Raw genomic sequence first — 26,276 nt, 5'->3', positions numbered from 1 at the left:
TCCAAGAAAGAGGATTATAAAAATAACTTAGAAAAGGACGACGTAAAGAAGTTGGCCTACTACAAAGCAAGTTACAAAGGTAACCCCTGAGAGAGACCGGACAAAGGACTACCAAAATAACTTGGAGGACCAACTTGAAGAAATCGGTTATAGATCGTTAGAAAAACAAGCAAGAGCGAAAAACCAAAAAACAAGTTAGACCCACATAACCATAACCTCAAAGGATCCAAGCTACAAACAATAAAGCAAATCCGAAGAGGACGAGCGGCAGGGTTCCAACATCCTCAGAAAACAAAAAGATACCAAGTTAAGCGCGAAAGCGTGATATAATCTACAAAGTTATAAAACTTCAGAGGCCACCAAAATCTACCTCGAAAGCTAGAAAGTTACTTTTGTTTGTCAAAACAAAAAGTTGCTAGGCAAGCAACGAGAAAGTATCAGCATTTAACAAAACATAAAGAGTTTAAAAAGCCCACAAGCCGGGCCAACTACATAAATATCTAGAATAAATGGGCTAAGGGTCAGAAGATTTTTTAGCAGCATCAGTCCGAGGAGACGGAGGGCGAGTTTGGAGAGGAACAGCATCCACAGTACCGTCATCCCGGTTTAAGATCTGGCAGTCAGGATCAGAAGCGGGAGGGCCGACCTCGGCAGGAATAGCAGGAGTTGACACCTTGGTAGAGGACAAAGGGGGAGGTTCAACATCATCATCATCCTCGTCATTAGGGACAATCTTGCCATCCCTGACAATGTTATCTAGGCTGAAGAGGGTCAGGTCGGCCTCGGGAGCAATAACCCAAACTTGTTCCTTCAGGTTCTGATGCACGGAAAACTTGTCTCTCAACAAATCTCCCTTCGGCAAGTGTACCGAAGTTGTCGTCAAGTAAAAACTCACAATAGAGTGAGGTCGAATCCCACAGGGATTGATTGATCAAGCAACTTTAATTAGAAGAATGTTCTAGTTGAGCGAATCCAGAATTTGGGTTGAGAGTTGCAGAAAATAAAATGGCGGGAATGTAAATAACAGAAAAGTAAATGCTAGAATTAAAGGACTGGAAGTAAATGACTGAAAATAAATTGCAGAATTGTAAATGGGAATGGGGGATTTGCTCATAAAAGTAAATTGCAGAAATTAAAGAGAATGGGTGAGATTAGAGATGGGGAGTTCATTGGGCTTAGGAGATGTTGCAATTCTCCGGATCAAGTTCATTTTCATCTCTTCCTCAATCAATGCACTCATTGATCTCCTTGGCAATCTTAAGTGATTGAATTACAATTCCTTGCAATTCATTCTCTCAAATATTGATCAATAGCCAATTCCTTGGTCAATTGCTCATGAGAAGAGATGAAGTATGGTCACTGATTATACCATATGCATTTCCCAAATCAAGTATTGAGAGGGTTATAGTCACATACCCATCCAAACCCAATTTGGTCCAGCATGAGAAAGCATTTCTAGCTTGATCTCTTCATTCCTCTTTCAAGGTTCAAAAGAGATCCAAGTTTGAATAGCTTCTCTTCCAAGATAACTACTCAATTGGATGAAGATCGAAAGCTTTCAAGTAAAATCAAGAGGAAAGATAGAAGAAGAACAATGAAAATTAGTATTGATCCATCAAATTACAACAGAGCTCCCTAACCCAATGAAAGGGGTTTAGTTGTTCAAAGCTCTAGAAAATGAAAACAAAGATGGAGAATACATCATAAAACTAGAAATTGCAAAGAAAGTAAATACAGAGAGTGGTTCTTCAGCCTCTAGAACTATTTTACAATTCAAAGCTACTCCTATATATACTACTCTTCTCAGCTTCTAGTTCACTCTTCAAGTCTTGGGCCTTTGGATCTTGAGTTTGAAGCAGTTCCTTTCTTTATTTGGGCTTGGCTTTACTTGCAGAGAGAAAGTGCGGAGTGGGCAGAGACTTAAGCTCAGGGCGTAAGGAGTGTTAATCATTTAATGAAAGTCTAAGTTCGGGAACGTTAGTGACACTTAACATTGTCACTAACGTTCCAATGCACCCCTTTGCCTTACGTTAAAACCCACGTTAACTAGGTTAACGTGGCTTTTAATGTTGCCTTGTAAACCTTCGAGAACGTTAGTGACACTCAACATTGTCACTAACATTCCAGTGTGCCCCTTCTTGCTTCACGTTAAAGCTCATGTTAACTAGGTTAACGTGGCTTCTAACGTGGCCTTTGCCATCCTTCGAGAACGTTAGTGACATTCAACATTGTCACTAACGTTCCAATGTGCCCCTAGGTCTCACGTTAGAGTCCACATTAACTAGGTTAACGTGGCTTCTAACGTGGCCATCTTTTAGCCATCCTAACGTTAGTGACAATGTTGAGTGTCACTAACGTTGGCTCATCCTTCATTTCTCATCGTTAGCTTCCACGTTAACCAAGTTAATGTGGAAGTTAACGTGACTCTTGGGGGTTGTGTGGTTGCTTCAACGTTAGTGACAATGTTGAGTGTCACTAACGTTGTCGACAACTCTCCATTCTCCACGTTAGTTCCCACGTTAACCAAGTTAACGTGGGAGTTAACGTGGTACTTAGCACCATAGGCCAACATTAGTGACAATGTTGAGTGTCACTAACGTTGGCTTCTCTCCCTCCCCCTTAACGTTAGAGGCCACGTTAACTAGGTTAACGTGGCTTCTAACGTGGCCACTTATGAGTAAGTTCCAACGTTAGTGACAATGTTGAGTGTCACTAACGTTGGCTCAACTTCTTTTCTCCACGTTAGAGTTCATGTTAACTTGGTTAACGTGACTCTCTAACGTGGGCATTGATGGCTTTTTTAGAGTGTTATTGGCAATCACTTTTCTCATTAATCTTTGCAAGTTACCTTTCCTTTTCTTGCTTCTTTTTGGTCCTGAAATCAAGCAACAAAGTGCATCAAAGCTCTAGTCCAAGTCATGAGTAATGCAACATAATATTTGTCACTAAACTTATGCAAAATCCTCATGAAATCATGTAAAATGCACAATGTATGCTTGAGTCAAGGCATAAGTGAATATTTACCCAAAACTAGCTTATTTCCTAAAGAAATGCATGAAACTATCCTAAAAACAGTAAAGAAAAGGTCAGTGAAACTGGCCAAAATGCCCTGGCATCAGGTTCTCATAGGCAGCAGTTACACTACCAACGAGATGACCTTGGAGCTCGGAGTAATCAGCTCGGGCACTCTCCAACTCCTCCCTCAGGCGTAACACCTCTCGTAAGATGTCACGTAACTATCCTTATGCCTCATAGCCGTGTCCTCGGCCAGCCTCACAGAAGCCGCCAGAGAGATGGAACTCGCCTTCTTATTCTCCAAATCTTTTTCCAACTTGGCCACCTTCACTTCAAGCTCCTCCTTCAAGCCTTTCATCCGATCAAACTCCTGTTTGGCCTCCTCCATAAAAGCTTTAGTGGCATGGAGAGGAATACTTTGAGCAGTTATATAGGGCCGCTCCCATGTGTGCCATCTTGACACTACTCCGAGTTATATAATCAAAATGATGAAGAAGCGACACGCCATCCATAGGGAGGACACCATAAGGGCCGATTTGTTGATCTACAAATTCGACTGCATCAAAGTTAGGAGCATCAAGGTCAAAAGGCTCAATCGTTTTTTGCTTTTTACTAGGAGGAGCACCAAAAGCTGCAGCAGAAGACTGGGGAGGCTCCACTGGATGAACCCGAGGAGTGGGGATCACCTTCCTCGGACCGGGAGAACTCGGCACGAGCGGCTTCATTGAAACTTGCGAAGATCCCTCCCCAGCCGCCTTGGCCGAGATGTTTCAAGCAGCAGTTTTCTTTTTCGCCTTCTTGTAGGCCTTCATGGAATCATTATTTTTCGACATCTCTGAAAATACAGAATCAACCACAAAACACAAGTTATAACATAGGAGAAGAAAAGCTCAGAAGCAAGTATAAAAACAAGTCAGACAGTACCCAAAGCAGTTCGAACCAAAGATAGGTCACTCAAGAATCTCTTCGTATCCAGATGGGGAGGTTTCCCCCACAAATCTTCAAGAACAACTACAAAGGTCCGCTCAACCTCATTAAGCATCTCCCATGTATAACGTGGCACTCTCACATTCTTTTGCCACTCTAGAGGAAAAGCAGGCTCGTCATTTTCATCAAGAAAAAAGGGGCAGACCCCCTCAACAGCACGGACTCGGAAGAAATAGTTCTTAAAATCTTTAAACGAATCATCATACATGGCAAAAACTTTATGCCCCTGGGCCGATCTGAAAGAAACCCAGGAAGCTTTCTTTTTGGAGGAACCTCCGGGCTTGGCCGAAACGAAAAGATAAAGGAAAAGAGTTTCAGAAGATGTTATGCCTAACTCTTGGCAAAGCAGTTGAAATATTTTGATAAAACCCCAGGAATTCGGATGAAGCTGGGATGGAGCAATGTTACATGACCACAACAGGTCAGTTTCAAAAGCAGTAAAAGGAAAAATAGCGTTTAATTGGCTGAAGAAGTATTCATAAGCATAGAAGAAGGGACGCTCCCCCTCGATGGAAGTCAGAAAATAAACTCTCTCATCAGAATCAGGGGCAACAAGCTCATAATCCCCCTCACGGACACTGTTACCACAAATCCTATGGCGCCTCCTCAGCTCTGTGCAAAATTCAGCATCCACAACAGAAACACACAACAAGACAAGGGAGTCCAGCCAATCGGACATCCCCTCGGGAACTCTAGAAGACATCTCTACAATGTTATTGCGAGAAGACATGAGGCAAACTAATCCTACAAGTAAGAAAAGAAGATGGGATTACTAAAAACATCTCGGACAAGGGAGAAAACAACTCAATATGATACAGGCGAACACACAGAAAAGGAAAACTCCAAGACTCAAACCAAAGTCCTGGGGCATCCTTTGGAGGTAATAATAAAGCAAGGTTTCTAGTAAAAAACTACTTCTCGCACCCAGCATCTCTCAAAACAAGAAAAGAAGGCTTCAAACAGCAAGCATTTTTCATCAGAGTAAAACACAAAAGTCTTCAAAAAATATTGCCTTACAGTCTAAACCAGCAAAAACCACCCCCAAACATCAAGCACGCCAAACAGAGACCATTAAAGATACAACCTTTTTCAAGAACCAGACAAAAGTAACCTTCAAATAAAGCAAGGAACAGATGCGGATAGCGGTATCAGAACAGAAACAACAAGGAACATGCAAAGCCTTAAAAGCATCAAGCAAAAACAAAAAGGATCATGCAGAAGATGGAGAAACTCCCAGAACGCACATTTCAACAACAATAAGGCACGATAGAAACAGAAAGATCCAAATTTTCTCTAAAGGAAAATCAAAATCAAAACCTCATCACAGAAACAAGGAGAAAGCACGAAATGAGACTAACCTGGAGACGAAAGAAGCTTCGAGGAAGAAAAATGGAGGCGCAGAAATAAAAGCTGCCCAGAAAATCGCCAAACAAACGCCGCAACACAAGAAAGCAGAAGTGCAAACGAAAAACAGAGAGCAAAGAGAGCGGTGAAAAGAAGTTACGAAAAGGGCGAAAGAGAGAAACCGTTTCTGGATTTTTCAAAATCAAAATAAAGAGCCAAAAGGAAACGAGGCAATTAATGTTAAAATTAATGAAAACATTAAACCATCGCACGTTCCCAAAGCGTCGATATAAAAGCGCGCGCTTTTAGAGGAAAAACGTTCTACATTCAAAAGCTTCTACAAAGGAATCAACAAAATGCTTGAGTACGGCTTCACTAGAGAAGGACCGAAGTCGAGAACTCGACCTCAAAAAGAAGACCGAGCTCAAGCAGGGGCACTGTTCATACCCTGGGTCGAGATGACCGAGCCGGGATGTTCAGTAGCAAAGCGACCGACCTCTTTAGGTCAAGCGGACCGACTTCTTTACGAAGAAGTCGGCCAAAGCGACAGGAAAAGCCCAAAGAAGGGTCCAAATCAAGGAATACGACCCAAATCCAAAGGCAGCCCAAGCTGATAGAGACAAGGGCGGTTCTACGGAAGATAAGCTGACCTCAACAAAAGATAAGATAAGATAAGATAACTAACTTATCTTATCCAAAGAAGGTCACATCTCACTATTATAAATACATTGGAGCACCCAGGTATAACTCATACTCTGATTCTAATAAAAACCTGCTTAATACCCATGCTAACTTAAGCATCAGAGTCTCTTGCAGGTACCCCCATCCTCCGCTGGCCAAGGATCAGCAGTGCAGCAAGTCCAACAAGTCGGACACAACAACTCCAGCCGCCACCCACCAGCCGGACACGCCATCTCCGACCAGTACAGAAGATCTCATCTGAGATCGACCTCCAGTTTCAGGTAACCCTCAGAACAACAGCCAAGGACATAGCACCCATAACCAACCAAGTTAGCATAAGACCACAATTTCTATACCGGTAGCCTGTGTCATACATTGTGTCAACCTTAATCCCAAGATTCTCACCGTACACCTTCCTCCCCATCCAATCAGAGATGTACATGAAGATCATTGACCACGCCAACCAATTTATTGATGTAATTGTCATGAGCGACAACATCAGCTTCTTTAACCCTTTCATCATCCCTTACATTTTGCAAAAATATGTAACCCCATCAATCTATCATCTTCCTCTATCCGCTAACTTGAGTCCTCAAGTAATACCTGCTTGTCCTTGATGCAGAAAAGAGCCACACCTGTCAAGGACACTAGATGGAGCATCGACAAGAATAAACTGCCTTTCACGTTTGCGCAGATAGGGTCGCATGCTTTTGTAATCGTCAATGGTAACTGTTCCCGGGGTTACCTGAAGCTGTAGATCAATCCGGACGAGATCTGAGTTGGTAGTCGGAGCTGACGTGTCCGACTCATTGGATTTGGTGATGATACTGATCCTACATCACCGGTGGGTAGTGGTACCTGCAAGAGACTCTGATGCTTAAGTTAGCACGTGCTTTAGGCAGGTTTTTAGTATAATCAGAGTCTGGGTTACACCTGGGTGCTCTAGTGTATTTATAATGGTGTAGAGTGACCTTTTCTGGAGATAAGATAGTTATCTTATCTTATCTTTGAGTGGGGTCATCTTATCTTTTAGGGGAACCGCCTTTATCTTTTGAGACTTTAATTGCCTTTAGATTTGAGCTGGGTTCCTTCATTTGGTCCCTTTTTGGGCTCTTCTACCGATTTGGCCGAGCTCTTTGAGAAGAGGTCGGGTAATCCTGACCTGAAGAGGTCGGTCAACTTGTCTTCAATCAGCCCGGGTCATACAGCTCAACCCAGTGCAGGAACAGTAACATTGTCGGAAATCTCTGAAGGTACGTAGCCAAGTAACCCAACACGCTTCTCACTGCCATGAAAAATGCGAAGAGCGTGTTTGGCAGTCGGATTTTTCGTTGGTCGCTGGCGGCAAGGTCTCCAAGGAAATATCGGAAGGGGACTTGGATCATGTTAATCAACGTGTCCAACATTCATAACCCAATTATAAAGTGGGCTATGGTGCGTGGCCGAGGTTCTGTACAGGAGAGTGAGTCTCAAAAGGCATATCCAATGTCTTCAAAGAAGCCAATCATCAAAAGAGCTCTGATAAGGCAATGGCACCGGCATGGATAGAAGGATGGTATCGCCCAAGTTTACAGGTGCATCGGCTACTGTAGTAATCAAGGATGGGCTCGAAAACCAAGTTGGAAACGGGACTGCCGAGCCAGACAAATGAGATCCATCTGACAGGTACTCCGAAAATCTAGCAGACGGGTATAAGGATTGTTAGCTATATAGCTGAGGGAAAGTGTATTCTGGTGGTGATGGAGGCCACCATGATCAGCTTTCAAACTAGGCTTGGCTACCCCAGTGGTGATCCCTATTACGGCTGCGTCAGTGCTGACCCTGACTCCAGCTGTGCCGGTCTCATGACTTTGTAGTGTTACATTCAAGGGATGGAGAGAGTGTTTGACGGAGAGCTCGTTCGAGGGATGCGGAAAGCGCATTCAAGGGATGGAAATGGGTTTGACAGAGAGAGACAGAAAGGTCTTCAAGGGATAGAGAGTGTGTTTGTCGGAGAGTGAAGTGAGAGTGTGTTTGAGGGAAAGTGATAGAGGTGTTCATGGGATGGATAGGGTGTTTCATAGAGAGAGACAGAGGTGAGAGTGTGTTTGACGGAAAGTGACAGAGGTGTTCGTGGGATGGAGATGTGTTTGACACCTTTGTCTCTCTCTATCAAACACACTCTATCCCTCGAACACCCCTGTCTCTCTCTGTCAAATTGACTTTTCATCCCTCGAATGCACACTTCGCATCCTTCCAACGCGCTCTCTGTCAAACACTCCCTCGAACTTAACACTACATAGTCATGAGACTGGCGTAGCTTGAATCGGGGTCTGCACCGGCGCAGCCGGAATCGGGGTCACCACCGGCGCAGCCATGCCTAGTCTGGAAGTTGTTCATGGTAGCCTCTATCGCCGTCGGAATCCACTTTGCCTTTGTTGAAGAGCTATCAATGCAAATACCCGCCTGCCAGATTTTCGGAGTACTTCTCAGATTGATCTCTTTCGCTGGCTAGGAAGCCCCGTTTCCTGCTTGGTTCTCGACCTCATCCTCGGTTACTATAGTAGCCGATGCACCTGTAAACTCGAGCGCCACCGTCTTCTTATCCTTGCTAGTGCCGTTGCCCTCACCATGGCTCTTTTGATGATTGAAACCACCCCAGACATCCGCTACGCCTTTTGAGACACCCTCTTCGACATAGAACCTCCACCACGCACCATAGCCATCTTAGTGATCAGGTTCTGGATGTTGCACACGTCGAACAACTTTATCCAGGTCCCCTGCCGAGCATTCCTTGGTGACCTCAAGGCCAGCAACCAACAAAAAATCAGACTGGCAAATATGCTATTCGCATTCTTCATCGCAGTGGGAAGCGTGCTGGGTTACTTGGCCATGTTCCCTCAGAGATTCCCGATAATGTTCACGTTCACAATTACAAAAGCATGTGACCCTATATGTGCATACGTGAAAAGCTGTTTATTCTTCTCGATGCTCCTTCTAGTGTCCTAAATGAGTGTGGCTCTATCCTGTGTCAAGGATAAGCAGGTTTTACCTGAGGAGTCACACGAATGGAAAGAGGAAGACGATAGATGGGCGGTTGTTACATGTTTCCGGGAAATGTTAGGGATGATGAAGGGGCTGTAGAAGCCGATGTTATCGCTGATTGCGGTAACAACAATGAACTAGTTGGCATGGTCAATGTTCTTCATGTACATCTCTGATTGGATGGGGAAGGAGGAGTACGGTGGGAAGCCTAGGATTAAAGTGCATACAGTGCGTGACACAGGCTACCAATATGAAAATTGTGGTTTAATGCTAACTTGGTTGGTTATGGGTGCTACGTCCTTAACTGTGGGACCCATTGCACGTGCGCTTGGTGGCGCCAAAAATATTTGGGCAACTGAAAGTTTTATCCTTGCTGGTGGCTTGGCTATGACAGTTTACATAAGCATGCTCACTAAAGATGAGCGGCTTGAGTACCATGTTGACCTCTGCTTCTATTATCGTTACCCCTCCAACGCCCTCCGGATTGGGGTCTTGAGCTTCTTCGGCATTCTCCTTGTGGTATTTAATAATTATGGTATTTAATAATATATTTTATCGTATCAAATATAAATTGTATGCCATATTTCGATATATTCTTTTCTTAAATGATTATTCATTTTGTCCTCAATAAAATTGACCGTGTGAATTTCTTATTTGTAGGTTTTAGCCATGGTAACCGATTAATTTGGCTAAATCCTAAAAATCAGAAATTCACATGGCCAATTTTATTGAGGCCAAAAATAATAATCATTTAAGACAATAATATATCCTAATATGGCATGTAATTTGTATCTGATACCATAAAAATATATTATCAATTACTGCAAGGGGAATGCCAAGAATGTCGAAGAAGCTCAAAACCTCAGCACAGATGGTGTTGGGGGATAACGATCTTAGAAGCGGAGGTCAAGATGGCGCTCGAGCCGCTCGTCTTTAGCTAGATTGCTGATATAAACTGTCATAGCCAAGCCACCAACAAGGATAAAATTTCCAGCTCCCCAAAGATTTTTGGCGCCACCAAATGCACGTGCAATGTGTACCACAGCCAAGGACATAGCACCCATAACCAACCAAGTTAGCATAAGACCACAATTTCTATACCGGTAGCCTGTGTCATACACTGTGTCAACCTTAATCCCAGGCTTCTCACCGTACACCTTCCTCCCCATCCAATCAGAGATGTACATGAAGATCATTGACCACGCCAACCAATTTATTGATGTAATTGTCATGAGCGACAACATCGGCTTCTTTAACCCTTTTATCATCCCTTACATTTTGCAAAAATATGTAATCCCCATCAATCTATCATCTTCCTCTCTCCGCTCACTTGAGTCCTCATGTAATACCTGCTTGTCCTTGATGCAGAAAAGAGCCACACCCGTCAAGGACACTAGAAGGAGCATCGACAAGAATAAACCGCCTTTCACGTTTGAGCAGATAGGGTCGCATGCTTTTGTAATCGTGAATGGTAACTGTTCCCGGGGTTACCTGAAGCTGTAGATCAATCCGGACGAGATCTGAGTTGGTAGTCGGAGCTGACGTGTTCGACTCATTGGATTTGGTGATGATACTGATCCTACATCACCGGTGGGTAGTGGTACCTGCAAGAGACTCTGATGCTTTAGTTAGCGCGTGCTTTAGGCAGGTTTTTAGTATAATCAGAGTATGGGTTATACCTGGGTGCTCCAGTGTATTTATAATGGTGTAGAGTGACCTTTTCTGGAGATAATCTATCTTATCTTTGAGTGGTGTCATCTTATCTTTTAGGGAAACCGCCTTTATCTTTTGAAACTTTAATTACCTTTAGATTTGGGCTGGGTTCCTTCATTTGGTCCCTCTTTGGGCTCTTCTGCCGATTTGGCCGAGCTCTTTGAGAAGAGGCCGGGTAATTCTGACCTGAAGAGGTCGGTCAACTTGTCTTCAATCAGCCCGGGTCATACAGCTCGACCCAGGGCAGGAACAGTAACATTGTCGAAAATCTCTGAAGGTACGTAGCCAAGTAACCCAACACGCTTCTCACTGCCATGAAAAATGCGAAGAGCGTGTTTGGCAGTCAGATTTTTCCGTTGGTCGCTGGCGGCAAGGTCTCCAAGGAAATATCGGCAGGGGACTTGGATCATGTTAATCAATATGTCCAACATTCATAACCCAATCATAAAGTGGGCTATGGTGCGTGGCCGAGGTTCCGTACAAGAGAGTGAGTCTCAAAAGGCATATCCAATGTCTTCGAAGAAGCCAATCATCAAAAGAGCTCTGATAAGGCAATGGCACCGGCATGGATAGAAGGACGGTATCGCCCAAGTTTACAGGTGCATCGGCTGCTGTAGTAACCAAGGATGGGCTCGAAAACCAAGTTGGAAACGGGATCGCCGAGCCAGACAAATGAGATCCATCTGACAGGTACTCCGAAAATCTAGCAGATGGGTATAAGGATTGTTAGCTATATAGCTGAGGGAAAGTGTATTCTGGTGGCGATGGAGGCCACCATGATCAGCTTTCAAACTAGGCTTGGCTGCCCCAGTGGTGATCCCTATTACGGTTGCGTCGGTGCTGACCCTGACTCCAGCTGCGACGGTCTCATGACTTCGTAGTGTTACATTTGAGGGATGGAGAGAGTGTTTGACAGAGAGCTCGTTCGAGGGATGCGGGAAGCGCATTCAAGGGATGGAAAATGGGTTTGACAGAGAGAGACAGAAAGGTCTTCAAGGGATAGAGAGTGTGTTTGTCGGAGAGTGAGGTGAGAGTGTGTTTGAGGGAAAGTGACAGAGGTGTTCATGGGATGGATAGGGTGTTTCATAGAGAGAGACAGAGGTGAGAGTGTGTTTGACGGAAAGTGACAGAGGTGTTCATGGGATGGAGATGTGTTTGACACCTTTGTCTCTCTCTATCAAACACACTCTATTCCTCGAACACCCCTGTCTCTCTCTGTCAAATTGACTTTTCATCCCTTGAATGCACTCTTCGCATCCTTCCAACGCGCTCTCTGTCAAACACTCCCTCGAACCTAACACTACATAGTCATGAGACTGGCGTAGCTGGAATCGGGGTCTGCACCGGCGCAGCCAGAATCGGGGTCACCACCGGCGCAGCCATGCCTAGTCTGGAAGTTGTTCATGGTAGCCTCTATCGCAGTCGGAATCCACTTGGCCTTGGTTGTACAGCTATCAATGCAAATACCCGCCTGCCAGATTTTCGGAGTACTTGTCAGATGGATCTCTTTCGCTGGCTAGGAAGCCCCGTTTCCTGCTTGGTTCTCGACCTCATCCTTGATTACTATAGTAGCCGATGCACATGTAAACTCGAGCACCACCGTCTTCTTATCCTTGCTAGTGCCGTTGCCCTCACCATGGCTATTTTTATGATTGGAACCACCCCAGACATCCGCTACGCCTTTTGAGACACCCTCTCCGACATAGAACCTCCACCACGCACCATAGCCATCTTAGTGATCAGGTTCTGGATGTTGCACACGTCGAACAACTTGATCCAGGTCCCCTGCCGAGCCTTCCTTGGTGACCGCAAGGCCAGGAGCCAACAAAAAATCAGACTGGCAAATACGCTATTCGCATTCTTCATCGCAGAGGGAAGCGTGCTGGGTTACTTGGCCATGTTCCCTCAGAGATTCCCGATAATGTTCACGTTCACAATTACAAAAGCATGTGACCCTATCTGTGCAAACGTGAAAAGCTGTTTATTCTTCTCGATGCTCCTTTTAGTGTCCTAAACGAGTGTGGCTCTGTCCTGTGTCAAGGATAAGCAGGTTTTACCTGAGGAGTCACACGAGCGGAAAGAGGAAGACAATAGATGCGCGGTTATTACATGTTTCTGGGAAATGTTAGGGATGATGTAGGGGCTGTAGAAGCCGATGTTATCGCTGATTGCGGTAACAACAATGAACTGGTTGGCATGGTCAATGTTCTTCATGTACATCAATGATTAGTTGGGGAATGAGGAGTACGGTGGGAAGCCTAGGATTAAAGTGCATACAGTGCGTGACACAGGCTACAAATATGAAAATTGTGGTCTTATGCTAACTTGGTTGGTTATGGGTGCTACGTCCTTAACTGTGGGATCCATTGCATGTGCGCTTGGTGGCGCCAAAAATATTTGGGCAACTAGAAATTTTATCCTTGCTGGTGGCTTAGCTATGACGGTTTACATCAGCAAGCTAGCTAAAGATGAGCGGCTCGAGCGCCATGTTGACCTCTGCTTCTATTATCGTTACCCCTCCAACGCCCTCCGGATTGGGGTCTTGAGCTTCTTCGGCATTCTCCTTGTGGTATTTAATAATATATTTTTATCGTATCAAATACAAATTCTATGCCATATTTTGATATATTCTTTTCTTAAATGATTATTCATTTTATCCTCAATAAAATTGACCGTGTGAATTTCTTATTTGTAGGTTTTAGCCATGGTAACCGATTAATTTGGCTAAATCCTAAAAATAAGAAATTCACATGGCCAATTTTATTGAGGCCAAAAAGAATAATCATTTAAGACAATAATATATCCTAATATGGCATGCAATTTGTATTTGATACCATAAAAATATATAATCAATTACTGCAAGGGGAATGCCAAGAATGTCGAAGAAGCTCAAAACCTCAGCACAGATGGTGTTGGGGGATAACGATCTTAGAAGCGGAGGTCAAGATGGCGCTCGAGCCGCTCGTCTTTAGCTAGATTGCTGATATAAACTGTTATAGCCAAGCCACCAACAAGGATAAAATTTCCAGCTCCCCAAAGATTTTTGGCGCCACCAAATGCACGTGCAATGTGTACCACAGCTAAGGACATAGCACCAATAACCAACCAAGTTAGCATAAGACCACAATTTCTATACCGGTAGCCTGTGTCATACACTGTGTCAACCTTAATCCCAGGCTTCTCACCGTACACCTTCCTCCCCATCCAATCAGAGATGTACATGAAGATCATTGACCACGCCAACCAATTTATTGATGTAATTGTCATGAGCGACAACATCGGCTTCTTTAACCCTTTCATCATCCCTTACATTTTGCAAAAATATGTAACCACCATCAATCTATCATCTTCCTCTCTCCGCTCACTTGAGTCCTCAAGTAATACCTGCTTGTCCTTGATGCAGAAAAGAGCCACACCCGTCAAGGACACTAGAAGGAGCATCGACAAGAATAAACCGCCTTTCACGTTTGCGCAGATAGGGTCGCATGCTTTTGTAATCGTGAATGGTAACTGTTCCCGGGATTACCTGAAGCTGTAGATCAATCCGAACGAGATCTGAGTTGGTAGTCGGAGCTGACGTGTCCAACTCATTGGATTTGGTGATGATACTGATCCTACATCACCGGTGGATAGTGGTACCTGCAAGAGACTCTGACGCTTAAGTTAGCGCGTTCTTTAGGCAGGTTTTTAGTTTAATCAGAGTATGGGTTATACCTGGGTGCTCCAGTGTATTTATAATGGTGTAGAGTGACCTTTTCTAACTATCTTATCTTATCTTTGAGTGGGGTCATCTTATCTTTAAGGGGAACCGCCTTTATCTTTCTAGGATTTAATTGCCTTTAGATTTAGGCTGGGTTCCTTCGGGCCCTCTTTGGACTCTTCTGGCGATTTGGCCAAGCTCTTTGAGAAGAGGTCAGGTAATCCTGACTTGAAGAGGTCGGTCGACTTGTCTTCAATCAGCCCAGGTCGTACATCTCGACCCAGGGCAAGAACAGTAACATTGTCGGAAATCTCTAAAGGTACGTAGCCAAGTAACCCAACACGCTTCTTACTGCCATGAAAAATGCGAAGAGCGTGTTTAGCAGTCGGATTTTTCGTTGGTCGCTGGCCGCAAGGTCTCCAAGGAAATATCGACAGGGGACTTGGATCATGTTAATCGACGTGTCCAACATTCATAACCCAATCATAAAGAGAACTATGGTGCGTGGCCGAGGTTCTGTACCGGAGAGTGAGTCTCAAAAGACATATCCAATGTCTTCGAAGAAGCCAATCATCAAAAGAGCTCTGATAAGGCAATGGCACCGGCATAGATAGAAGGACGGTATCGCCCGAGTTTACAGGTGCATCGGCTGCTGTAGTAACCAAGGATGGGCTCGAAAACCAAGTTGGAAACGGGACCGTCAAGCCAGACAAATGAGATCCATCTGACAGGTACTTCGAAAATCTAGCAGACGGGTATAAAGATTGTTAACTATATAGCTGAGGGAAAGTGTATTCCGCCGGCGATGGAGGCCACCATGATCAGCTTTCAAACTAGGCTTGGCTGCCCCAGTGGTGATCCATATTACGGCTGCATCGGTGCTGACCCCGACTCCAGCTGCGCCGGTCTCATGACTTCGTAGTGTTACATTTAAGGGATGGAGAGAGTGTTTAACGGAGAGCCCATTCGAGAGATGCAGAGAGCGCATTCAAGGGATGGAAAATGGGTTTGACAGAGAGAGACAGGAAGGTCTTCAAGGGATAGAGAGTGTGTTTGTCGGAGAGTGAGGTGAGAGTGTGTTTGAGGGAAAGTGACAGAGGTGTTCGAAGGATGGATAGGGTGTTTCATAGAGAGAGACAGAGGTGAGAGTGTGTTTGAAGAAAAGTGACAGAGGTGTTCGTGGGATGGAGATGTGTTTGACACCTTTGTCTCTCTCTGTCAAACACACTCTATCCCTCGAACACCTCTGTCTCTCTCTGTCAAACAGACTTTTCATCCCTCGAATGTACTCTTCGAATCCCTCAAACGCGTTCTCCATCAAACACTCCCTCGAACCTAACACTACATAGTCATGAGACTGGCGTAGCTAGAATCGGGGTCTGCACCGGTGCAGCCGGAATTGAGGTCACCACCGGCGCAGCCATGCCTAGTCTGGAAGTTGTTCATGGTAGCCTCCATCGCCGTCGGAATCCACTTTGCCTTGGTTATACAGCTATCAATGCCAATACCCGCCTGCCAGATTTTTGGAGTACTTATCAGATTGATCTCTTTCGCTGGCTCGGAAGCCCCGTTTCTTGCTTGGTTCTCGACCTCATCCTCGGTTATTATAGTAGCCGATGCACCTGTAAACTTGAGTGCCACCGTCCTCTTATCCTTGCTGGGGTCGTTGCCCTCACCATGGCTCTTTTGATGATTGGCACCACCCCAGACATCCGCTACGCCTTTTGAGACACCCTCTCTGACATAGAACCTCCGCCACGCACTATAGCCATTTTAGTGATCAGGTTCTGGATGTTAGACACGTCGATCAACTTGATCCAAGTCCCCTGTTGAGCCTTCCTTGGTGACCTCAAGGCCAGCAACCAACGAAAAATCAAACTGGCAAATACGCTATTTGCATTCTTCATCGCAGTGGGAAGCGTGCTGGGCTACTTGGCCATGTTCCCTCAGAGATTCCCGACAATGTTCACATTCACAATTACAAAAGCACGTGACCCTATCTGCGCAAACTTAAAAAGCTGTTTATTCTTCTCGATGCTCCTTCTAGTGTCCTAAACGAGTGTGGCTCTGTCTTGTGTCAAGCATAAGCAGGTTTTACCTGAGGAGTCACGCGAGCGGAAAGAGGAAGACGATAGATGGGCAGTTGTTACATGTTTCTGGGAAATGTTAGGGACGATGAAGGGGCTGTAGAAGCTAATGTTATCGCTGATTGCGGTAACAACAAGGAACTGGTTAGCATGGTCAATGTTCTTCATGTACATCTCTTATTGGATGGGGAAGGAGGAGTATGGTGGAAAGCATAGGATTAAAGTGCATACAGTGCGTGACACAGGCTACCAATATGAAAATTGTGGTCTTATTCTATCTTGGTTGGTTTTGGGTGCTACGTCCTTAATTGTGGGACCCATTGCACGTGCGCTTGGTGGTGCCAAAAACATTTGGGCAGCTGGAAAGTTTTTCCTTGCTGGTGGCTTGGCTATGACGGTTTACATAAGAAAGCTAGCTAAAGACGAGCTCCTAAAAATCAGAAATTCACATGGCCAATTTTATTGAGGCCAAAAAGAATAATCATTTAAGACAATAATATATCCTAATATGGCATGCAATTTGTATTTGATACCATAAAAATATATTATCAATTACTGCAAGGGGAATGCCAAGAATGTCGAAGAAGCTCAAAACCTCAGCACAGATGGTGTTGGGGGATAACGATCTTAGAAGAGGAGTTCAACATGGCGCTCGAGCCGCTCGTCTTTAGCTAGCTTGCTGATGTAAACTGTCATAGCCAAGCCACCAACAAGGATAAAATTTCCAGCTTCCCAAACATTTTTGGTGCCACCAAACGCACGTGCAATGGGTACCACAGCCAAGGACATAGCACCCATAACCAACCAAGTTAGCATAAGACCACAATTTCTATACCGGTAGCCTGTGTCATACACTGTGTCAACCTTAATCCCAAGCTTCTCACCGTACACCTTCCTCCCCATCCAATCAGAGATGTATATGAAGATCATTGACCACGCCAACCAATTTATTGATGTAATTGTCATGAGCGACAACATCGGCTTCTTTAACCCTTTCATCATCCCTTACATTTCGCAAAAATATGTGACCACCGTCAATCTATCATCTTCCTTTCTCCACTCACTTGAGTCCTCAAGTAATACCTGCTTTTCCTTGACGCAAAAAAGAGCCACACCCATCAAGTACACTAGAAGGAGCATCGACAAAAATAAACCGCCTTTCACGTTTGCGCAGATAGGGTCACATGCTTTTGTAATCGTGAATGGTAACATTGTCAAAAATCTCTGAAGGTACGTGGCCAAGTAACCCAACACGCTTCTCACTGCCATGAGAAATGTGAAGAGCCTGTTTGGCAGTCGGATTTTTCGTTAGTCGCTAGCCGTAAGGTCACCAAGGAAATATTGGCAGGGGACTTAGATCATGTTAATTGACGTGTCCAACATCCAGAACCCAATCATAAAGAGGACTATGGTGCGTGGCCAAGGTTCCGTATAGGAGAGTGAATCTCAAAAGGCATAGCCAATGTCTTTGGAGAAGGCAATCATCAAAAAAGCTCTAATAAGGCAACGGCACCGGCATGGATAAAAGGATGGCAGCTGTAGTAACCAAGGATGGCCTTGAAAACCAAGTTGGAAACTGGACCGCCGAGCCAGATGAATGAGATATATCTGACAGGTACTTCAAAAATCTGGCAGACGAGTATAAGCATTGTTAGCTATACAGCCGAGGGAAAGTGTATTCTGGCGGTGAAGGAGGCCACCATGATCAGCTTTCAAACTAGGCTTGGCTGCCCCAGTGGTGACCCCTATTACGGCTGCGTCGGTGCTGACCCTGACTACGTAGTGTTATGGTGCACGAAATTATGATTACACTTTTCACAACTCTGCACAACTAACCAGCAAGTGCACTGGGTCGTCCAAGTAATACCTTACGTGAGTTAGGGTCGATCCCACGGAGATTGTCGGCTTGAAGCAAGCTATGGTTATTTTGTAAATCTTAGTCAAGAGATTAATGATAAGAGTGATTGTATTTATGAAAAATAAATAACATGAAATAAATAGTACTTGTGATTCAGAAATGAGAAACAGGCTGAGGTTCCGGAGATGCTCTGTCATCTGAATCTCTGCTTTTCTACTGTCTTCTTCTCCAAACACGCATGGCTTCCTTCAATGGCAAGCTTTATGATCCTCTCGGATGAAAAATACCAGGTATGATCTCTGCACGGCTAATCAACTGTCGGATTTCTCGTCTCGGATGAAAAATACCATGTACAGCTATCGTACGGCTAACCATCTGTCGGTTTCCACTAGCGTCGGAATAGGACCCTTGTCCTTTTGCACACTGTCACTGTGCCCAACATTCGCAGGTTTGAAGCTCGTCACAATCATCCCTTCCCAGATCCTACTTGGAATACCACAGACAAGGTTTAGTCTTTCCGGATCCCAGGAATGCTGCCAATTAATTCTAGCCTATACCACGAAGGTTCTAACCTCTGGACTCGGTCCGTGGATTAAAAACCCAAGAGATACGTACTCAAGCTGTCGCCCAATTACTACGTTGAGCTCAGATAGAATGGAAGTGGTTGTCAGGCACGCATTCATAGAATTAAGAATAATGATGTGTGTCACGGATCATATCATTCTCTAGATTTAAGTACGAGTGAGTATCTTAGAATAGAATCAAGCGTGATTGAATAGAAAACAGTAGTAATTGCATTAATCGATTGAAACACAGTAGAGCTCCTCACCACCACCTGTGGGGTTTAGAGACTCATGCCGTAGAAGATACAATATGAAGTATAAAAAATGTCATAAGGTACAAAATGAATCTCTAAAAGTAGTTTTTATACTAAACTAGTAACTTAGGTTTACAGAAAATGAGTAACTAAGTGCAGGTAGTGCAGAAATCCACTTCCGAGATCCACTTGGTGCATGTCTAGGCTGAGCTTTCATGATTTCACGTGCATATGCCAAAGGTTGGAGTTAAACGCCACCCTGGGTGCCAAAATGGGCGTTTAACGCCAAGAATTATGCCAGTTCTGGCGTTTTACGCCAGAAAGTTTAAGGCTGATTTTGAACGTCAGTTTGGGCCATTAAATCTCAAGCAAAGTATGGATTATTATATATTGCTGGAAAGCCCAAGATGTCTAATTTTTAACGCAATTGAGAGCGCGCCAATTGGGCTTCTTTAGCTCCAGAAAATCTACTTCGAGTGCAGGAGTGTCAGAATCCAATAGCATCTGCAGTCCTTTTTCAGCCTTTGAATCAGATTTTTGCTCAGGTCCCTTAATTTCAGCCAGAAAATACTTGAAATTTCAGAAAAACACACAAAATCATAGTAAAGTCCAGAAATGTGATTTTTGAATAAAAACTAATAAAAATATAATAAAAAGTAATTAAATTATACTAAAAACTATGTAAAAACAATGCCAAAAAGGGTATAAATTATCCGCTCATCACAACACCAAACTTAAATTGTTGCTTGTCCCCAAGCAACTAAAAAAAATAGGATAAAAAGAGGAGAATATACAATAAATTCCAAAATTATCAATGAAGATTAGTCTTAATTAGATGAGTGGGGCTAGTAGCTTTTTGCTTCTGAACAGTTTTGGCATCTCACTTTATCCTTTGAAGTTCAGAATGATTGGCTTCCATAGGAAGTCAAAATTCAGATAGTGTTATTAATTCTCCTAGTTTAGTGTGTTGATTCTTGAACACAGCTACTTTATGAGTCTTAGCTGTGACCCTAAGTATTGTGTTTTCCAGTATTACCACCGGATACATAAATGCCACAGACACATAACTGGGTGAACCTTTTCAGATTGTGACTCAGCTTTGCTAGAGCCCCCAATTAGAGGTGCCCAGAGCTCTTAAGCACACTCCTTTGCTTTGGACCACGACTTTAACTGCTCAGTCTCAAGCTTTTCACTTGACACCTTCACGCCACAAGCACATGGTTAGGGACAGCTTGGTTTAGCCGCTTAGGCCAAGATTTTATTCCCTTGGGCCCTCTTATCCATTAATGCTCAAAGCCTTGGATCCTTTTTACCCTTGCTTTTTGGTTTAAATGGTTATTGGCTTTTTCTGCTTGCTTTTTCTTTTTCTTTCTTTTTCTCTCTCTCTTTTTTTTGCCATTTTTTCTTTTCTTTTTTTTTTGCAAGCTTTTCACTGCTTTTTCTTGTTTCAAGAATCAATTTTATGATTTTTTCAGATTATCAATAACATTTCTCCTTTTTCATTATTCTTTCAAGAGCCAATAATTTTAACATTCATAAACAACAAAATAAAAATATGTATGTTCAAGCATTCATTCAGAAAACAAAAATTATTGCCACCACATCAAAATAAATTAAACTAATTTCAAGATAAATTTCGAAACCCATGTACTTCTTTTTCTTTTGCAAATAAAAATATTATTTAATTAATAAAGGTGAGGGATTCATGGAATCATTCATAGATTTAAGACATAGACTCTAAACTTTATTGATCATGGAATAAAAATAAGACATAAAATAAACATAAAAGCAGACAAATAACAATAAAAGAAAGAAAATTAAAGACATAAAAATAAATTACTCTAATACTAATGCTTATGTAACTCTTAAAATAGGTTTCTAATAATAAAATTTATCAAAGAGTTAGGACTCAACAACCTTGATTTTGAGGGGTAGGTGCTCCTTCAATCTGTGGGACATCCAACTCTTCAAGGGACAGCTTATGACGCTTTAGCTCTTATATCTCACGCCCTTGTTTCTCTTGTTCTATGAGCATTTTGTAGAGCATGCTGTTTTGATTTTGCTGTTCTTCCTTGAGTTGATTCACAGCTTCTTGCAGCTTGGTGACAGACGCTTCTAAGCAGGCCAAGTAGTCAAATTGAGGAATTTCTGGGAAGAGCTCATGCGCCCCCCTCTTGATGAGGTTATCTTGAATTTGAGGTCCATCCATCACTTTTTTGGTGATTGGGCGTTCAATTGTGATATATTCATCCACACCCATCTGTACCTCCGTATCTTTGCATAACAGACTAATCAAGCTTGGGTAGGCAAATTTAGCCTCAGTGGATTCTTTGTTTGCAAACATGTAAATTTCAACAGGGATCAGCTGATGAATCTCTACCTCCTTCCCCAGCATAATACAGTGAATCATCACTGCCCTCTTGACAGTAACTTCAGATTGGTTGCTGGTTGGGAGTATAGAACGCCCTATGAAATCCAGCCACCCTCTAGCAATTGGTTTGAGATCTCTGATAAACCCTATTTTTAGGGTTTATCTTGTGCTTAATTTAGGGGATTGGTGCGCAGAAATTGTGATTACACTTTAATTATGTAAAATTCATCGCTCTTTCTTTCCCTGGTAGTGGCGCCAAAAACATGATGCCAATACCATGGTTCACAACTTCGCACAACTAACCAGCAAGTGCACTGGGTCGTCCAAGTAATACCTTACGTGAGTAAGGGTCGAATCCCACGGAGATTGTTGGTATGAAGCAAGCTATGGTCACCTTGTAAATCTCAGTCAGGCGGATATAAAATAGTAATGGGGTTTTCGAAAATAATTAATAAAATAGGGATAGAAATACTTATGTAAAGCTTTGGTGAGAATTTCAGATAAGCGAATAGAGATGCTTTCGTTCCTCTGAACCTCTGCTTTCCTGCTATCTTCATCCAATCAGTCTTACTCCTTTCCATGGCTGGCTTTATGTCACATTCAGGTTGAAGTGCGAATGAATATCTTGGAAGCGAAATAAGATGAATTGAATAGAAAACAGTAGTACTTTGCATTAATCTTTGAGGAACAGCAGAGCTCCACACCTTAATCTATGGAGTGTAGAAACTCTACCATTGAAAATACATAAGTGATAATGGAGTTCATTGGTCTCGGCCCCAGAGGGGAACCGGAGTAACCAAGACTCTGAATACAATGATAAAAAGTTCTATTTATAATAAACTAGTCACTAGGGTTTACAGAAGTAAGTAATTTGATGCATAAATCCACTTCCGGGGCCCACTTGGTGTGTGCTTGGGCTGAGCATGAATGTTACACGTGCAGAGGTCATTCTTGGAGTTGAACGCCAGCTTTTGTGCCATTTTGGGCGTTGAACTCCACTTTGCAACTTGCTTCTGACGCTGGACGCCAGAATTGGGCAGAGAGCTGGCGTTGAACGCCAGTTTACGTCATCTAAACTTGGGCAAAGTATGGACTATTATACATTGCTGGAAAGCCCTGCATGTCTAATTTCCAACGCAATTGGAAGCGCGCCATTTCAAGTTCTGTAGCTCCAGAAAATCCACTTTGAGTGCAGGGAGGTCAGAATCCAACAGCATCAGCAGTCCTTCTTCAACCTCTGAATCTGATTTCTGCTCAAGTCCTTCAATTTCAGCCAGAAAATACCTGAAATCACAGAAAAACACACAAACTCATAGTAAAGTCCAGAAATGTGAATTTAACATAAAAACTAATGAAAACATCCCTAAAAGTAACTAGATTCTACTAAAAACATACTAAAAACAATGCCAAAAAGCGTATAAATGATCCGCTCATCACAACACCAAACTTAAATTGTTTCTTGTCCCCAAGCAACTAAAAATCAAATAGGATAAAAAAAAGAGAATATACTATAAATTCCAAACCATCAATGAAACATAGCTCCAATCATATGAGCGGGACTTATAGCTTTTTGCCTCTTGAATAGTTTTGGCATCTCACTTTATCCATTGAAAAAGTCCCTTTTTTTTTCTGCAAGCTTTGTTCTTTGCTGCTTTTTCTTGCTTCAAGAATCATTTTTATGATTTTTCAGATTATCAAATAACATGTCTCCTAGTCGTCATTCTTTCAAGAGCCAACATATTTAACATTCTTAAACAACAACTTCAAAAGACACATGCACTGTTCAAGCATTCATTCAGAAAACAAGAAGCATTGTCACCACATTAATATAATCAAACTAAGTTTAAGGATAAATTCAAAACTCATGTACTTCTTGTTCTTTTGAATTAAAACATTTTTCATTTAAGAGAGGTGATGGATTCATAGGACATTCATGACTTTAAGACAAAGTTACTAACTACTAATGATCATGTAATGAAGACACACACATAGATAAGCACATAACATAGAAAACGAAAAACAGAAGAAATAAGAACAAGGAATGAATCCACCTTAGTGATGGTGGCGTTTCCTTCTTGAGGAACCAATGATGTCCTTGAGCTCTTCTATGTCTCTTCCTTGTCTTTGTTGCTCCTCCCTCATTGCTTTTTGATCTTCTCTAATTTCATGAAGGATGATGGAGTGCTCTTGATGTTCCACCCTTAGTTGTCCCATATTGGAACTCAATTCTCCTAGGGAGGTGTTGATTTGCTCCCAATAGTTTTGTGGAGGAAGATGCATCCCCTGAGGTATCTCAGAGATCTCTTGATTTGCAGCCACATGTTCTACCACTCTGCTATAGACCTTTGAGATGAATCTTTCCATCTCCTATGACTCGGAGGTGGAAGCCTTTGTCTTCCCTTCCCCTTTTCTAGAGGTTTCTCTGGTCTTAGGTGCCATCAATGGTAATGGAAAAACAAAAAGCTTATGCTTTTACTACACCAAACTTAGAATGTTGCTCGCCCTCGAGCAAAAGAAGAAAGAATAATAGAAGAAGAAGAAGAAAATGTAGAGAAGATGGGGGAGGTGTGTCTCGGCCAAGAAGAGAAGAGAGGGTGGTGTGTATGGATATGAGTGGTGAATGGAAAGCAGAAGGGATGATCATGAATGGAGAGAGAGAGGGTGAGGTGGGTGGGGATCCTGCGGGGTCCACAGATCCTGAGATGATCATGTGGGGTCTACAGATCCTGAGATGATCCTGTGGGGTCCACAGATCCTGAGGTGTTCAAGGATTTACAACCTTGCACCAAATTAGGCATGTAAAATGCCCTTGGACACAACTCTGGGCGTTCAGCGCCAGGTTGGTGCCCATTTTGGGCGTTCAACGCCCATTTGTTGCCATTTCTGGCGTTGAACGCCAGAACCATGCTTGTTCTGGGTGTTCAGCGCCAGGATGCTGCCCATTTTGGGCGTTCAGCGCCAGAACCATGCTCTGTTCTGGCGTTGAACGCCAGACAGGTGCTTCCTCCAGGGTGTGATTTTTCTTCTGCTGTTTTTGATTCCGTTTTCAATTTTTATTTTTATTTTGTGACTCCACATGATCATGAACCTACAAAGACATATAACTAATAAAAATATAATTAAATAAAGATTGGGTTGCCTCCCAACAAACGCTTCTTTAATGTCAATAGCTTGACAGTGGGCTCTCATGGAGCCTCACAGAATGGCAGAGCTGTGTTAAGACCTCCCAACACCAAACTTAGAGTTTGGATATGGGGGTTTGACACCAAACTTAGAGTTTGGTTGTGGCCTCCCAACACCAAACTTAGAGTTTGACTGTGGGGGCTTTGGTTGACTCTGCTTGGAGAGAAGCTTTTTCTGCTTCCTCTCCATGGATGCAGAGAGAGATCCTTGAGTTGTAAACACAAGGTTGTCCTTATTTAATTGAAGGATCAATTCTCCTCTGTCCACATCAAACACAGTTCTTGCTGTGGCCAGGAAAGGTCTTCCTAGGATGATGGATTCATCCTCTTCCTTTCCAGTATCCAGGACTATGAAATCAGTAGGGATGTAAAGGCCTTCAACCTTTACTAACACATCCTCTACCTGTCCATAAGCCTGTTTTCTTGAATTGTCTGCCATCTCTAATGAGATTTTAGCAGCTTGCACCCCATAGATTCCCAGTTTCTCTATTACAGAGAGGGGCATGAGGTTTATACCTGAACCCAGGTCACACAGAGCTTTAAAGATCATGGTGCCTATGGTGCAAGGTATTAAGAACTTTCCAGGATCCTGTTTCTTCTGAGGCAATGTCAGTTGATCCAGATCACTTAGTTCATTGGTGAATAAGGGAGGTTCATCTTCCCAAGTCTCATTGCCAAATAATTTGGCATTCAGCTTCATGATTGCACCAAGAAACTTGGCAGCTTGCTCTTCAGTAACATCCTCATTCTCTTCAGAAGAGGAGTACTCATCAGAGCTTATGAAGGGCATAAGGACGTTTAATGGGATCTCTATAGTCTCTAGATGAGCCTCAGAGTCCTTTGGTTCCTCAGAGGGAAGCTCCTTATTGATCACTGGACGTCCCAGGAGGTCTTCCTCCTTGGGATTCACGTCCTCCTCTCCCTCTTTGGGTTCGGCCATTTTGGTTATGTCAATGGCCTTGCACTCTCCTTTTGGATTTTCTTCTGTATTGCTTGGGAGAGTGCTAGGAGGGATTTCAGTGATCCTTTTACTCAGCTGGCCCACTTGTGATTTCTAATGGAAAACCTTGTTTCATTCATGAAACTCACAGTGGCTTTAGATAGATCAGAGACTAAGTTTGCTAAGCTAGATGGATTCTGCTCAGAATTCTCTGTCTGTTGCTGAGTGGATGATGGAAAAGGCTTGCTATTGCTAAACCTGTTTCTTCCACTATTATTAAAGCCTTGTTGAGGCCTTTGATCTTTCCATGAGAAATTTGGATGATTTCTCCATGATGAGTTATAGGTGTTTCCATAAGGTTCACCTAAGTAATTTACCTCTGCTATTGCAGGGTTCTCAGGATCATAAGCTTCTTCTTCAGAAGATGCCTCTTGAGTACTGTTGGATGCAGCTTGTATTCCATTTAGACTCTGAGAAATCATATTGACTTGCTGAGTCAATATTTTGTTCTGAGCCAATATGGCATTCAGAGTATCAACTTCAAGAACTCCCTTCTT

At 43.2% G+C, this 26,276-nt stretch overlaps 1 protein-coding gene across 1 annotated transcript; it reads right to left on the bottom strand.

Moving 5' to 3' along the window:
- On the bottom strand, positions 9,945-11,174 carry LOC107636988 (putative sucrose transport protein SUC6). Its single transcript, XM_016340449.1, has 3 exons — positions 10,995-11,174; positions 10,401-10,548; positions 9,945-10,321 (listed from the first exon to the last, which is right to left on the bottom strand). Exons 1-3 carry the CDS (start codon positions 11,172-11,174, stop codon positions 9,945-9,947), a joined length of 705 nt encoding a protein of 234 aa, XP_016195935.1.

Source organism: Arachis ipaensis, chromosome B04, assembly GCF_000816755.2.
Source record: "Arachis ipaensis cultivar K30076 chromosome B04, Araip1.1, whole genome shotgun sequence".
NCBI lineage: Eukaryota > Viridiplantae > Streptophyta > Magnoliopsida > Fabales > Fabaceae > Arachis > Arachis ipaensis.
The sequence above is the reverse complement of the archived record's forward strand: the minus strand, read 5'-3'. Positions and strand labels throughout refer to the sequence as shown.

Bases quoted from the DNA above. Each gene is read 5' to 3' on its own strand.
- LOC107636988 (XM_016340449.1), bottom strand. From the start codon at position 11,174: ATGATCCAAGTCCCCTGCCGATATTTCCTTGGAGACCTTGCCGCCAGC. The intron at 10,549-10,994 runs GTATGACCCGGG...ATTGATCTACAG, and splicing joins TTCCTGCCCTGGGTCGAGCT to CTTCAGGTAACCCCGGGAAC. The intron at 10,322-10,400 runs GTATTACATGAG...GCAAAATGTAAG, and splicing joins TCTGCATCAAGGACAAGCAG to GGATGATAAAAGGGTTAAAG.